The sequence below is a fragment of the Platichthys flesus genome, chromosome 16, assembly GCF_949316205.1.
Source record: "Platichthys flesus chromosome 16, fPlaFle2.1, whole genome shotgun sequence".
Lineage (NCBI taxonomy): Eukaryota > Metazoa > Chordata > Actinopteri > Pleuronectiformes > Pleuronectidae > Platichthys > Platichthys flesus.
In genome coordinates this window covers 3,401,928-3,417,137 of record NC_084960.1, presented here as the reverse complement: position 1 = coordinate 3,417,137, position 15,210 = coordinate 3,401,928, and the positions used below count along the sequence as shown (strand labels likewise).

At 46.1% G+C, this 15,210-nt stretch overlaps 1 protein-coding gene across 2 annotated transcripts in view; it reads left to right on the top strand.

The window, feature by feature from the left end:
• Positions 1–14,402, top strand: part of tnrc18 (trinucleotide repeat containing 18) — a 43,691-nt gene extending 29,289 nt beyond the window's left edge. The window contains exons 18-30 of one of the 2 annotated variants that reach the window (XM_062407647.1): positions 1,051–1,227; positions 1,644–2,113; positions 2,544–2,678; positions 3,268–3,409; positions 3,491–3,608; positions 4,502–4,577; positions 4,739–4,847; positions 5,122–5,238; positions 5,836–5,988; positions 7,377–9,136; positions 9,227–9,463; positions 9,710–9,784; positions 10,115–14,402. In XM_062407647.1, coding sequence (XP_062263631.1) covers positions 1,051–1,227; positions 1,644–2,113; positions 2,544–2,678; positions 3,268–3,409; positions 3,491–3,608; positions 4,502–4,577; positions 4,739–4,847; positions 5,122–5,238; positions 5,836–5,988; positions 7,377–9,136; positions 9,227–9,463; positions 9,710–9,784; positions 10,115–10,321 — 3,776 coding nt within the window. In that variant the 3' untranslated portion in view covers positions 10,322–14,402. Of the gene's footprint in view, positions 1–1,050; positions 1,228–1,643; positions 2,114–2,540; positions 2,679–3,267; positions 3,410–3,490; positions 3,609–4,501; positions 4,578–4,738; positions 4,848–5,121; positions 5,239–5,835; positions 5,989–7,376; positions 9,137–9,226; positions 9,464–9,709; positions 9,785–10,114 lie in introns of both variants that reach the window. The other variant, XM_062407646.1, reaches the window with a different exon arrangement.
• The last annotated feature ends 808 nt before the right edge of the window (positions 14,403–15,210 follow it).

Below are 15,210 nucleotides of genomic sequence, written 5' to 3'. Positions count from 1 at the left end.
ACTTGGGTTAAAGTCCCCCCCCCCCCCCAGTGGCTTCGAAAGGGCCCCACAGAGCCGTCGATCAGCTCTTTGTGCACGTCACACGTGCACTTTCCCACTTGTTGAGACCATGGTGTAGCATTACTCATCCGTCTGAACTCTCAAACGATTGTAATGAGGGGTTTAAACACTGCATCTGTACTTATAACATCCCTCTGTGTGCCACTGTTGATGCACTGACGCTCTCAGTCACAGATCTCGACGGCTTTCCGATAGATGCAGATGTCAGTGTTCCCAGTGAAACGTCAGCCAGATGAGCAGTGTTTCTGACTGGACCCTCTCTCTAAGTCACTTAGATCTTTCCCTCCTGTCGTCTTTCTATAAAATCAGTATCAACTGGGCCTGATCAGTGTGTTGCTATCTGCCACAGAGCGTAACTGGATGTCAGCTGCTTCATTGTACCGAGCAATGAAGCAGCTGAGGCGCCTGCAGTCCTGAAATTACTCCGTTCAGTTACTCAGGGTTTTAATTTGTCACCCGTGTGTGTGTGTGTGTGTTTGTGCTCCACTGGCCCGTGGGGTGGGAGAATCTTTCAGTTTTCAACCTCTCACTCGGTCTCAAGGGTATTTTAATAATGAATTATATTTGAGTTTCCTCACGTGGTTCTTCCAGTGGGTGTGTGTCTGTGTGTGTGCGGCTCGCATGCATGTGGTAAATCACATTTTCCTGCTGTAACTTGCTTACACAGTCTAACTGAAGGTCGGCTGCAGTGGTTTGGACAGTCTATCCTCGCTCTCTCTCAGTCCTCTGTTATTTCTGATCAGCTGACATGTCGAGACCTGTGATTTTGTGTCTGTGTGTGTGCGCGTGTGTGTGTGTGTGTGTGCGTGTGTGTTACTGTAAGATCCAGATGGCTGTTTCCTTTCCACACAGGGATTAACCCGGTCTTTGTCTGAGGAGAAGTTTCGTCTTGGCTGTGATTCTTTTGTTGCTGTATCTCCTCTTTGGGTCGAACACTAGAAGCAACTGGATGTGATTTGACCTTTGACTCGAATCCTCTCTTTGAAACAGAAACCTCCGAGGACGAAGATGACGAGGAGGAGTTCGATTCCGACGATGGCGGCTGCGAGGAGAGCGGGCTGGGTATGCTGGCCCGGTTTGCGGCTAACGCGCTCCCCGTCAGCGCGACCCCACTGAACCTCCTCCATGAGGGCAAACACCCTCATAGCAGCAGGCAAAGCACTCTGGGTAAAAAGCATAACGGACACAGATTAGTTGTGTGCGGGGGTTTCGCAATATAATTTTTCATTTTGGTTCAGCAGGTTCACCATCTGAGCATTTGTTCAAGATAATGTTATTGATTCACAGTTAAATATTCATTAATTTGTAATTGTCACATCAGGGTGCATGTAATGATTCATTCTTGAATTATGTATTAGTTTTAATTTGATCAATAGTCCTATTTACTGTGTTATTGATTTGAGAAGAGCTAACACCTCAGGTTATTACTGGCTGCATGTTTATGGGAGCAGCTGGGTTTTATCTCTAGGATCTCCCCATGTGTGTGCTTGTGTGTGTGTCCTCTCTTTGTGAGGACCAGTTTGAGTTATGGACCCCGTGGAAGCAGGACTCCAGTGACCCTCCTCCTCCTCTTCTCTGCGCAGGTTCATCAGAGTGCGAGTGGTCAGACTCTGGCTCAGACCTGCGACTGAGGAAGTTCCCCTCTCTGCTCCATGGAAAGCGCTCCGCCCCAGAGCTGCCCCTGCTGCCCCCTGCGTCCCGGCGCAGCGACCAGACCAGCCCCACCAAGCGAGATGAAGCGCCAGTCAAACGCAAGCCCCTGCCCAAACCCCGCCCCTCGCCTAGATCGCCCGGGCGGTTCAGCTTCGACCTCGGCAGCAGCCACGGGATCGGAGGCTTCAGCGAGGACGAGGCCTGGAGCCGGCGACGCAGCGAGAGGATCTTCCTCCATGACGCCACCACCTCAGCGACTCAGCTGTCTGTGTCAGGCCTGGGATCCATCAGTCAGAGCTCCTCCACCTCGTCCTCCAGCTCAGGCCCACCTCTGACCCCGAAGCCCGCCCCCAGACCCAAACCAACTCCGCCCAGCAAAGAGGGGAAAGACCTGGTGAAGGTACGTCAATAATGAATTACTTAATCCTTAATTGTTGTTCAGTAAGTGAGTCAAATCTTTCCAATCTCCCTGTGCTCTCACTTCCCCTTTAAACTCTGGTTCCATCGCTTTCCTTTTTTACCTCTGACATCTATGTGAGAGTGTGTGTGTGTGAGCGTGTATCTGTGTGTCTGAGTGTGTGAGAGAGAGGCAGATAGAGAGTGTTTAAGTGATTGTGTCAAAGTGCCAGCAGGGCTTCCCAGTACTTCAGTCATTGCAGCACTCCCCTGCTGTCTGTGTCGTGTAGCTGACAGGGAAGGACAACTGCAGGCAGCCTGGCAACTTCCCACCCTCAGTGTGTGTGTGTGCGTGTGTGGATGTAAATCTGTCTTGCACATCTTTAATGTCCCCATTAATTCATATGCATGTTTTGCGACTTTTTGAAAAGCAGAAGAAGAAGCTGAAGGACTCTCCTCTGCCTGTGAGCCCGTCTGTCCTGTGCAGTCCAATCACTGACGTCCCCGTAACACTGAGCCTCAGCCCGACGAGGAAGAGCCAACCAAAACCCAGGACCAAGGCCAGAGAGGTCAGTGTGATGATGGATCAGCTGCAGAGTCTTTATGGGTGTGAACCTAATTATCCTGGGAAGGACGAAACACCAGAGCATTTTAGTTATTAGACCTAAATGTGCTCACACACTAAAGACAGGAATAATAGTCTGGAGGGATGAACCGACTCCTGTGATCGACGCTGTTCTGTTTTATTGTCAAACCTCTTGTATTGTGTGTTTTCTGCCAAAGTGTCGTATTACTCTCCATCTGCCAACGGCCAGAACTCCAGTTTGTTGTGAAAACAGCTGAAGTGTGTGCAGGGCTCTTTGTGGCGGTGAAACAGCAGAAAAAATGTGTTTAATGCGACAGCGTGAGTGTTGTAATATGTCGCTGTTTCCCTTTGAAAAGTCGATAGTCGACCTGGCAGCTTGGTGCGCTGCCACAAATGAAACCGAAGCAGCGATATCAGTTTGCAGAAAGTCAAGTTCAGTCCTCAGGCGGGTGACAGATTTCGTTGAAGGGCCATTCTTTCTTTTTAAAGACAAACTAATATATAAAAAATGTTGGCCTTTTATATGGAGTCGTAGTTGAGTGAAATTCAAGCCCCTGTGTGTTTGTCTGCAGCCCTCCAGGGGAGCGGTGAGCCGGCTGATGGAGAGCATGGCCGCAGACGAAGACTTCGAGCCCAACCAGGACAGCAGCTTCAGCGAAGACGAACTTGTGACTCCGCGCAGCCACAGTGTATCAGAGAGGTCCTCCACACCTGGTCAGTACACACACACACACACACGCACACACACTGAAGTTATTATGTGCGTTCTTAACACACATGTCCTGTTGTGTGCAGCTCCGGTGCAGTGTGTGTTGGATAAGGACTCTCTGGTGGACGGACTCAGAGTTCTGATCCCGATGGACGACCAGCTGCTGTACGCCGGACACGTGAACACGGTGCACTCTCCTGACATGTGAGTACAGACCATGAATCTCTATATCAGAGCACGGTGATGGATTTGCAGCCTTTAATAGAGGAAACTCACATCTGTTTATTCTATTAAAAGCTGCAAATCAATCAGCGTGCTCCAGTTCTGCGTCCTGCAAAGTTTTGCTGTCCTCGATTTTTGAAGTAACCAGGTGCATTTTTTGCAGATAAAAAAAACAAAGACTGGATTGTTGTTCAGTTTTTCATATCACATGTATACATGTGAGGAAGCTATAGTTAAACTGGTGGGTGGTTTGATATTAGGTGTAATACTCTTGTTCTTCTTTTTCTTGAAAATCAGATGAGTAGATCGAACAATCTCATGTCTCAAAGCTAAATATAAAGATACAACCAGCAGTAGGTTAGCTTAGCATAACGATTTTTCATCACTTTCATTATTTTGCCAGTAACACTAATGAATCTTGATTAAGAATTCAGTCTCATTTACTGAAATTATATCTGAATGTGGGAAATTTGTTGCAGCTGGATTGAATTTAATGGGAAAAGATGCAGTCGACAGTCAAACGGACAGAGGTGAAAACATCAGCTTGTTGGTGGAAACAATAAAAACAAATTACAGCTGTGTTTGCAGAGGATTCATATTCCAGTGGGCTGTGGCTGTTTGCTGTAGCTCTGCCACACAACCTTCTAGCTGGAGCCAAGCTGCTAAAGTCATTATTTGTAAAAGACAACACAGTCCCCATCCTGCCACACATCACATCAGTCAGAATCAAGTTAAGAACTCACTTCTGCGTCTGACTGAGACCAGAAGTGACTCTGGATTCTGTCATGAGTAGCATGAACCCTTTCCCACTGACCCCAGACGTTTGTCCCTTACACCTCTCAAATGTCCCCGTCCCCCCCCCCCCCCCCCTGCAGATACAGCGTGGTGGTGGAGGGAGAGAGAGGAAACCGACCTCACATCTACTGCTTGGAACAGCTGCTGCAGGAAGCTGTGAGTAAACTGCACGTCTCTAACATTTCTTTCCTCTCAATCCTCCTCATCTCTTCTTGTTTCTGCTCAAACACTTTGAGCAGTTACAAAAATGTTGTGCGCACGAGTGTTCGATGCCGTGTTGTGTTGACATTCACGAGCTCTTCATTCCTTGCGTGCAGATCATCGATGTGAAGCCTCCGTCCGTGCGCTATCTCCCAGAGGGCACTCGCATCGCTGCGTACTGGAGCCAGCAATACCGCTGCCTGTACCCGGGGACCGTTGTCAACGGTACAACAACAACATCGCACAAAACAAACACACCCTCGACTTTCATGATATGATTCCTAATCCATTTACATGGACAATTTGATTGTAGCTGGCAGCACAGACAAAAGGAATAAGATCTTATCCGTGTGCGATGCAGCAGAGGCTCTTATTTTGGAGAGTCACATGCTAATGGCAACTGCTCTTATTTAACATGCAGCCAGAGGGAGGAACTGGGTGTGAAACATCTAAACACGTTCACTTCTTGACTGCTCATTTTTCTTTCCACCCAAAACAGGAAGTTCAGATATTGACGAGAACGACGATCTGATCACGGTGGAGTTCGACGATGGCGACAGCGGCCGCATCCCGCTCTCACACATCAGGCTGCTGCCGCCCGACTACAAGATCCACTGTGAGCACACGCCCCATCATACGTTCTATAGATTTCATTTTACCATCACTGCTGGGTTTTAAATCATGTGCACTGTGAGCTTGTGGGTGTGTCTGTGTGTATTGATGGTTTTAGCACAAGTGTTTTCCCAGTAGAGTGCTACTAACATGCAGCTATTCTTGTGCATTACCTTTGTGTGTGTGCATGTGTGTGTGTGTGTCTAAACTGCTTCCTAAGTGGATGTGTAGATGTTTACCAGAACTAGAACCTTGTTCTTCACGAGTGTCCATTTTAACACACTGAGGCAAACAGTGTTTCCAGAAGTAGAGAAACGACATGAAGCTCTTTACTCACAACAGTAAAAATATGTATTGAGTTCAAAACACCTGGCTGTGTTACTGCACTTTACAAGTTGATAAAGTCTCCAGAGGATGTCAAATCTTGAAGAGGAAATGAGCTGTGCACAGTCAAACTGACGTAATGGTGTCAGCCAGTAACCTCTCGCCCTTCGTTGTTTTTTTTCCTTGTTAACAAACTTTAAATTCCTGAGTCTCTAAACATGCACGTAAGAGTCTGGAGTTAAACTATAAAAGCTGCCGGCCCTGTGCCCCGGTCCAGGTGCTGAGCCGTCCCCGGCGCTGCTCGTGTCCAGCTGCTCCCGGAGGAGAGTACGCAAATGCAGCAAAGAGGGAAAAGAAGCCGGATCAAAGCCAGAGGAGACGGCTCCGAAGATCAAAGGGAAACCTGGACGCAAACCCAAACCCAAACCAGGTGAGTCCAGAACTGGAGCCAGATTTAGATATGGACGACGTGGGCAGCTGACCAGGGAGGCAGCCTGCTAGTTTCTATTACTCATTAGTACATCATGTCAATGAAATGTCACCATGTGGGTCAATTAACGGTGTTGGAGTGGGCCCACTGGTCTAGTTTGAGTAGTGATGGGAATCTAGGCTCTTTAAAGGCAGATTAAAAATATGTGTGTGGTAGAAACAGGTAATGATTTATATACAGAACATACAAACATTCATCTTTAAAACAGGTTATATACTAGTATAAAAGAGAAAACTGGGCATATATATATTTATTTATTTATATTTAATAGAAAAACTGAGCTTGAGATGTTTTATACAAAAGCAGATGAGGATTCTTAGCTCTTAGTCTAGATAGATGATTATGGAGTTGTGAATTGTTGCCTCTAGAATAATGAAGTAAATCTTAATTTTTGCATCTCACTTTAAATGCCAATGTACAGATTTAGAAAAACTAACAGAAATAGTTCACAGCCGCCATTTAAAAAAAGACTGGGTGCACTCAGAGAGTTGGAAGAGGAAGCAAGTTTCACAGAAATGACTGAAGTGTCATTTCCCTTAAAATTATTGTGTAGAGAAACGTTAATGTTTCCCACAGGAGGTAAAAATAATGGAGGTGGTGCTTAAAGTAAAACTAATCCACCCTGCGTTAAGTGCTGCCATCACTTCTGCCTTTTTATTTGCCTTTTTCTCTTCTCTGAGTGATTCCATGGGACCAGTAAAGGACGTCTGCAGCCACGTCTGTCATAAAAAGATAGATTTCATCGTGCTTCTCTCCCAAGTGCTTTACTTATCCATTTAGGGCAGTTTGAAATTTACTTCATCTGTCTTTTATTGTTATTACATGTGGTTTGTTGCCGTCCTTTCTTAGACGTATTTATCGTAGGGACCATTAAAGAGCAAAAACACTTTTGTCACACTCGATTTTTTGATGAGTCTTTTTTAAAAGCGGCAGGAGCCACAAAAATAGCTCAAAGCTCAGAAACGTCTTTCATCAAACATGTCATATTTGACCATGGCTGTCATCTCCTGCATCGGTTTAATACATTTGCTCAAAACAGTGTCTTTGTGGTTCCGTGGAGCTCAGTGTGTTAGCTCCGGCTGTAACACACGGCATGTTGCATGTCTGATTTGCTGACTCTGGCTTTGTTTCCACTGGGTAAGCAGTTCTTAAATGTAGTGTTTTCATTGCAGAATTGTTTCCTTCTTGATATTGTTCTCAGTGTGTGAGGGAGCAGACCACAAATATCACGAGGCCCCCACAATGCAAACGTCAGCACACCCAGTGCAGTTGTTCAAAAAAATAGATTTGTTTGAACTTTTCCTTGTGTTTTCTTTTTTCCCCCTCAGAAACCTCCATGACCCCGGACAGCCGAGAGAAGACTGATCCTCCTCCCCCCTCCTCCCAGCCTGCAGAGAGACCCCAGGCTCCAGCTAAACCTGCCCAGGACAGGACCTCCTCCGTTCAGAAGGCAGGTCAGGAGAAGCCGCGCCCTGCATCCCGGCCGACAATGGGGACGCAGGCAAAACCAGTCCGCAAAAGCTCCACCGCGTCCCCTACCAGTAGCCCGACCCTCCCCAGCCCGGTGTCAAGGAAGAGCAGCTCCATGCCTGCTTCCAAACCAGCTCGGGCTCTCCCTCCCTCCCTCTACCCGTCCACTTACGGGAAAGTGCTGACTGTGGATCTGTACAGCGAGCCCAACCTCAGCTCGTACAACAACCAGCGCAGAGATAGAGAAAACACCAGCAGTGTCAGTCCCACTACCAGCAGACCCATGTCCAGACCCATGGCCACGTCTACTGGGACTAAGCCCAGTTCCTCATCCGCGGCCAGACCCACCTCTGCCTCCACAGCCAAAACCAAACCCTCCTCTGACCATCACGGCAGCTCCAGACCCAGCCTCCACTCGGGACCCCTTCCCAGCCCCATCTCCAGGCTATCGACATCCAAACCTGGCTCTTCTCTGGCTTCTAGACCTTCATCATCCTCATTGTCTTCTTCATCCGCCCCAAGACCCAAACTAAAGATGCCGTCCGACCAGCTGTCCTCCAGCTCCAGCTCCAGACCCGTTTCCAGGCCCAAGCCCAGCGCAGGGCCAAGTGACGGCGGAGGCTCGGCAGTGAGGCGCAAGTCCCTGTCTGCAGAGCCCCTCGTGAAGCTGGACCACGAAGGTGTCACCTCGCCCAAGACCAAGAAGACCAAGGCTCTGATGTTGCTCGAGGGTCGAGGCGTCAGACGAGATCACACCTCCATCCCCACGGCCTCAGCCAATCAAAAAGTGCTAAAAGCTAAGGTGAGAGCTCCAGACAGAGAGACGCTTCTACCAGAGAAAGACTCCAGCTACAAAGCACCGATGCTGGTGAAGGAGAAGATGGACAGTCGGGGAGGTGTCGTAAGAGGACAGGAGATGGACACCAGAGAGGAGAAAGTTAAAAAAGAGGAAAGAAAGGAGGTGGAGAAAAGAAAGGAGAGAAAGATGAAAGAGGAGTCTCACAGTAGCAGCAGCTCAGAGTCAGAAGAAGAAGGTGACAAAAGGAAGATGAAGAAAAAGAAGAAATGCACCTCAAGTTGCTCTTCCTCCTCTTCCTCCTGCTCTGGTTCCTCCTCATCTTCTTCATCATCTTCGTCCTCATCGTCCTCTTCCTCCACTGATGACACGTCCTGCAGCTCCGATGAAGAGAGGACGGCTTCATCTCCACCAGGCCCCGTCTCCACACCTCCGGCACAGGACAAGGCAAAAGAGGAGACTAAAGAAGAAGAGGAGGAGGAAGAGGAGGTGAAGGAGGAGGCAGAGATGAAAATGGAGGATGAGGAGGAACTCTCAGCTCCCTCAGAATCTCCCTCCCCGTCAACCTCTCCGACTCCTCCATCGAAACCCGGTAAACCAGCCACCGGGAAGGGCTCCGGCCAAAGGGGTCGTCCTCCGAAACCGAAGCCCAGCGGAGGAGAGGGGAAAGTGGGGAGACCAAAGCGGAGAGAGGGGGTCCACCTCCCCACCACCAAGGAGCTGGCAAAACGTCAGCGGCTTCCCAGTGTGGAGAACAGGCCCAAGATCTCTGCTTTTCTTCCAGCCAGACAACTCTGGAAGTGGTTCGGGAAACCAACTCAGGTGAGGAGAGGCATAAGAATTTGTAGTTTTAAAATAACATCCTCAGATTTTCCCCCCTGTGACGGTTTGTCCTCTCTCGACCTCCTGCAGAGACGCGGTATGAAGGGCAAGGCCAAGAAGCTCTTCTACAAGGCCATCGTTCGGGGCAGAGAGATGATCCGCATCGGCGACTGCGCCGTGTTCCTGTCGGCGGGCCGGCCCAACCTGCCCTTCATCGGCCGCATCCAGAGCATGTGGGAGTCGTGGGGCAGCAACATGGTGGTCAGGGTGAACTGGTTCTATCATCCAGAGGAGACGAATCCTGGGAAGAAACTCATCGACAAGAAGGTAGAGAAATAATTTCACTTATTTATCATTTGTGAATACTACGTGTTTTCACTCTGTGTGCAAACCAAACCATGGATCAGTTTGAGCGCCTCTAAAAGTCAAACTAAACTAAAAATACTTTATTATCAGAGTGAATTATAACACTTTGCAAGTCTGGTTCAGAAATGAAACACTTTGACTGAAAGTGTTTGTGTGTTTCTTTAGTTTGAAGCTTTTTCCTGATTGTAAATCCTGTTTCTTCTCCAGAACTGGGATCAGATGTGTGGTCAGTCTTTACCGGCAGCGATGCACTCTTCTATCCAGAGGAAAGACTTCATGGAGGTGAGAGGAATAAATGTAACTGCACCAACTTCTCAGCTTTTGAAACCCATCAAATCATGGAATAGACGAATGGTTCTAAAATGGAATCTGCCATTGACCCGGAAAATCTCCTGCTGCGTTCCTCATGTGTGAAGGACTCACTCTGACCAAGTAAATTCTTAAGAGATTGACTTGTAAAAGGAAATGTGAAGTTTTATACTTTCCTTTAACCTGATAAGATCATTTCATTCATACATCTAGCCAGTTATGTCCCTGTAAACCCCAGAGTGCAGTAAATTGTCCAGTTGAGTGTTGTACACGATAGAGTAAAAGTGTGTGTCTCCTCCGCAGCGCGCCCTGTACCAGTCGTCTCACAGCGATGAGAACGACGTGCAGACGGTCAGTCACAAGTGCCTGGTGGTGAGCGTGGACGAGTACGAGCAGATGACCCACACGCGCCGCTACGCCGACAGCGAGGACCTCTACTACCTGGCCGGCACCTACGAACCCACCACTGGCATGATCTTCAACACTGACGGAGTCCCGGTCATCTGCTGAGATAAAGAAAACTAATTGTGACCCGACCCACGGTCTAATCACTGATCTCACGATTGAGGTTTTGGCTGCAGTGACTCGCAGAGCGCCACCACTCCACCCTGACTGTCACGACCAGCCACCTCCACCACCACAGACACGGGAGACACTACAGACAGTATTAAAATAAAAAGGAACAACTCCTGAAACATTTGCACACACAGACTCCATCGTCACAAACTGTTTCCACTCGTTGTCGTGTTGGAGGGAACGTTTCAGAACACGCACGAGTGCTTCAGTCACCTTCTACGTGTAAATATACTCTGCATAAAACACACTTACACCCACATGCACAGACACGTGTAAATACTCACCTTATGTAACACACACACACACACAAAGTTATATAGAGGAGAATATGAGTGTTTTATTTTCATGTAACAGATTTATGTCAGAGTACTTTTTGCTATAAGAGGTAAACCGCCGAGAAGCTTTAATGAACTGTGAATGGCGATACAGGAGAGAGGTGTCAGTGCGCCCATCTGTCTCCCTGCGCCCCGGCAGGACAGACACACACACAGACAGACAGGTGGACGGACACACACATGCCAGTGGTGTGACGTTGTGTTTCTGATGTTGCTGTGGTGATGTTACAGTCATATAAATGTATCTACAAGAACAGCAGGAGCGACGGACAGATGCAAAAAAAGGAGAGACGCACAGAAAGAAAGAAATAGAGAGAGAGAGAGAGAGAGTTGCAATCCAAAAGAGAGCACTTATTAAAAACACTTAAAATCTACCCTCCTTTAATTTAACCCCCCCAGTGACAATCCTCAAACCAGAGCAGGAAAATCTGTCCTCTCGAGACTAGAACCTCTGACTCCCTCAGAGACTCAGGCTGAAGAGAGAGAGGAAGGAACCTTGTGCTGTGAAAAGAGCACTTCTCATTTCAATCTTTTGAGTTCCTTACGTTTTAAAGGAAAAATCCACCCGGGAATAATACAAACACTATTTCTACATTTCGTTGTCCCGCCTCTTTCGCACCGAGGTTGAACAGCAACAAAAGGGAAAAGTGGATCTTTAGAGGAGGCGCCAGTTTTCTGCTTCTGGGGCGTGGGAACAAATCCTATTTAAGAGGTAAAAATGGGGTAAACTTCAACACTTGCAAAGTAACTCCACGAATGTACTGAACGAGAGGAGCTGCTGCATCAACAGTGTCCGAGTCCCCGAGGTGGATTTTCCCTTTTCTTTAAGGGTCGTAAACACTCGCAGCCTTTTCCCAAGATGCATCAAGGTCGTGGCTGTGACGTTCAGTGTAAAGCTGCCAGCACTGATTTGATCAACACAATTACATTTTTTTACCGCTCATCCTCTCGCAGTCCGGCCTCACGCGCTCAGAGCAGCCGCGGTGTTTGTGTTTGCGACCTCTAACTGTCCCGTGCTGGATGTGGTTTATTATTTCTTTTGCTTCTGCTGTTTTATGGACGTCCATCCGACCCTCTTACGATCACATTTCACCCTCCCAGCTCCTGTTTGACATGAGTGCACTTTGAATTAGCTCTGCTGCAGAGGAGTGTTGTATACGTCTACCTAGAGTATTTGCTAGAGCCCCACATCTCCCCTTTTTCCTCCACACACACACACACACACACATACACCTAGACCTAGTCCACAACCCTTCCCACTCCTTGTTCTTTTTCGGCTCTCTCAGCTGCTTATGAATTTTTTCTACGTGCCTAGTTTAACCGTTATTTAGGGTGAGACTGTTGAATGTTGTGCTCAGGGTTGTGAGCGTTTGGGTGGCCTTCACTCTCCCAGGCCTTGTGATGACGAGTCACCGAATCTCTCGTAGGAAATAGGACTGGTATTTTCTCCAGTCTGCTGACGTAGGGAAACACAGTTGTTCCGAATGACTTCGAGTTGAAACCAACCCTCCGTTCCTGAGCTCTTAACCCACTTGGCTACACTATTGTGTATAGAGTGTATCAGATATATGAGTATACAGTAAATGCTGTATATACGGTTTATATCTGTCAGTATCATGTTGATTTTTCTTGTGTGTTTCTTACCACGTTGCCGTCTCTCTGCGTCACTGCAGAGACTGAAGATTGTCTTGTTGATATTCAATAGGTTTAATATTTTCTACTCTCTTGAGATCTTTTGTTTTTTTGTTTGGATTTGTCTGATTTTATTTTAAGGATATATCATAGTTGTATTCTCGCTGACACGTCTGGAGGACGACCCAAGATGTTGATGTCGTTAATGGGAAATTTTTCGCAGATAAAATGAAAAAAAAAAAACGTTTATGTAGAATCCTGCCACGATGGCGTCCCAGTAAAAATAATGTTGGTGGTGATCCGCTGACTCTCAGAGCTGAAAGTTGTTCAGCAGGTACAGAGTCGCTTTATGTTTTTCTGACATTAAACGATGCCAGAAAATCACATCCGCTAAAGCCCCAGCTGCTCCTCCAGCTGCTGCTCGTGTTTGGCAAACAGGAGTCGGCTGCTTGAAACTCACCGTTCCTGCACACCGTGGATCTCCTGCTGGTTCCTCAGCTGCCGGGGGGGGGGGGTCCGGTAGATACGTCCTACCTGTGTTTGCAGAGTGAACAAGTTAAAGTGCCCAGTTATGAATGTTTGTTTACCCCTGGAGCTGCTAAAGCACTTTTTTTGTCTATGTGAGAGAGACACACACACACACACAATCATACTCTTATCCCCTTATATTATCACTCAATCACACACACAGGGTGAATTTGGGTGATTTGGTACATTAGGGGATGTGAGACACCGGACGTCTAGTGTGTTGATTTCATGATCTAACAAAATGTAGACAACCCCAGTTTTATTGCAGATTTGACACAGACGTCAAGTAATTTTGAAGTAAATCTGTCATAAATAAGATAATGTTCCTGTTTGTTATCAGATTGTATTCTTCGTCCGTTAAAGCAAATAATAATAATAATAGTGAATTTCATTTCACCTCAAATTAAAAAAATAAACAAGTGCCATTTTATCAAATGTACAAACAAATTAATCAAATACATTTTAAAATGTGGGATAACTGTTTAAGTTGTCTGCCTTGTGACTCCTTACATGTTTATATGAATTAGAGTAATTTCCTTTTTCTTATTCTTTCCTCTTCAGTCTTTCATGATGCTTTTTAAAATGTGTTGATACAGAACTGCATTAAGATTCAGGCTTTTTCAAATTCTCATATTAGAAAGTGATACTTTCCATTTCAGCAAATTCAGTTAAATATCGGAATAGGTTGCAGAAGTAAAAATGTGCAAAAGAATCACCCAAATTCTCCCAACACGTCTTTATAACCCTTAAAGTGAGTTATTGCCTTCTGATGTCTATAAACCCACGATCTCCATCCAAAGTCCAGCCTTAGGCCTTCAAACAGGGTCCAACACAAACACACACAGACACACACATATTCCCCACATAGCCTTCAGTTGGTGTCATATCTTTTAAGGGCCTGACGTCATATTTGTTCCGTCTATCACCGTTTATATGTTTTACTTTTGCGCTTGATTTATTTTTCTCATCTCCTATTTGGTTTTAAAATTGTGTTTTGCTTCCCCCTCTCTGAACAATCGTCCAGGCCGCTCCAGCAAATTCTGCTGACAGGCACCGGGAGCTAGCTGCTAGAGAGAGAGAGAGAGAGAGAGAGAGATAGAGAAGAGTGAGAAGAATGAGAGAGAGAGAGAGAGAGAGGTGGACTGGAGGCTGGTTCTTCGTCTGCTGTTCCTTCAGTATCGTTATCGTCCTGTTACAGTAAAACAAAAAATAAAGATTATTTTGAAAATAAATAGAAAAATCATCTAAGTTTTGTAAATGATCCTTCAGCGTTGAGGGGAGAAAAAACAGAATATACTTTGTACTCGTGGAATCTTGTAAAAATGCAAAAAGAAAAACATTTTAGGGATGAATCTGAAACCAGATCTATCCTGTTGCTCTATACTGTACGTGAAAGTATTTGTCTTTTTTTTTTCTTTTTTTTTTTTTTTACAGAAAGCAACCACGTTTATCAGTGTTTCTTTTAAATTGTTTTAGTAACTCAGTATTTTATAGTTAATCAATAAACAGATGGAACTGTACTGTGTCTGTGTCTGTGAGTCTCTGACAGGAAGCTTTTTAATGACGTTTGTGTTCCTATTAAACTGCACTTTTCATTTTCATCCCCTTCTTTGACTCGCCTTGTTCCCCTCAGTGATAAATCTGCACGAAGAACTTTCAACTTCTAACTTTGTCAAATTGAGATTTTATAGGAACAGTTTGGTAATTGGTGCACTAGCGCCACCTTCTGAACTGGAGTGTGTTTGAAATATGAACAAAAACATGACTGAGAGGTCTTATACATTTTGCAGTGTGAGTAGAAAACAGAACATTTGAACATCAGTGTAACAACAACTTGCTCAAATGACCAAAACCATATTAGAGAAAACATTTGAGTGTCTACTTTGACTCTAGTTTGGTCTGTGTCCCATCCACAAATAAAGAAGTGGAGTTTATGAGCTATACTGCAGTCATCCACTAGAGGGGGTGATCGAGATGCTTTGGCTTCACTTTTGCGAAGCTCTCATGTCATCCATCTTTATGAAGCCTAATATGAGGCTACAACCATCTGCCGGTTAGCTTGGCTTAGCTTAGCATAAAGTCAGGAAACGAAGGGAATCAGTTAGCATGGCTCTGACAAAGCTAATGAATGAACACAAAATATTACTTTAGCTTGAACCACTTTGGGTTTTAATGTGCCACACTGTAAAAAGAACTGATCCATGGAACATAACATTTAGTAAAAGGGCAAATTTTCGTTTTTCATGAATGACAGAACAGACGTAACATGTTGATCGGGGGGGGCCCTCATCAGCTTTGGCCAGAGTCAGGCTAGCTGTTTCCACCTGT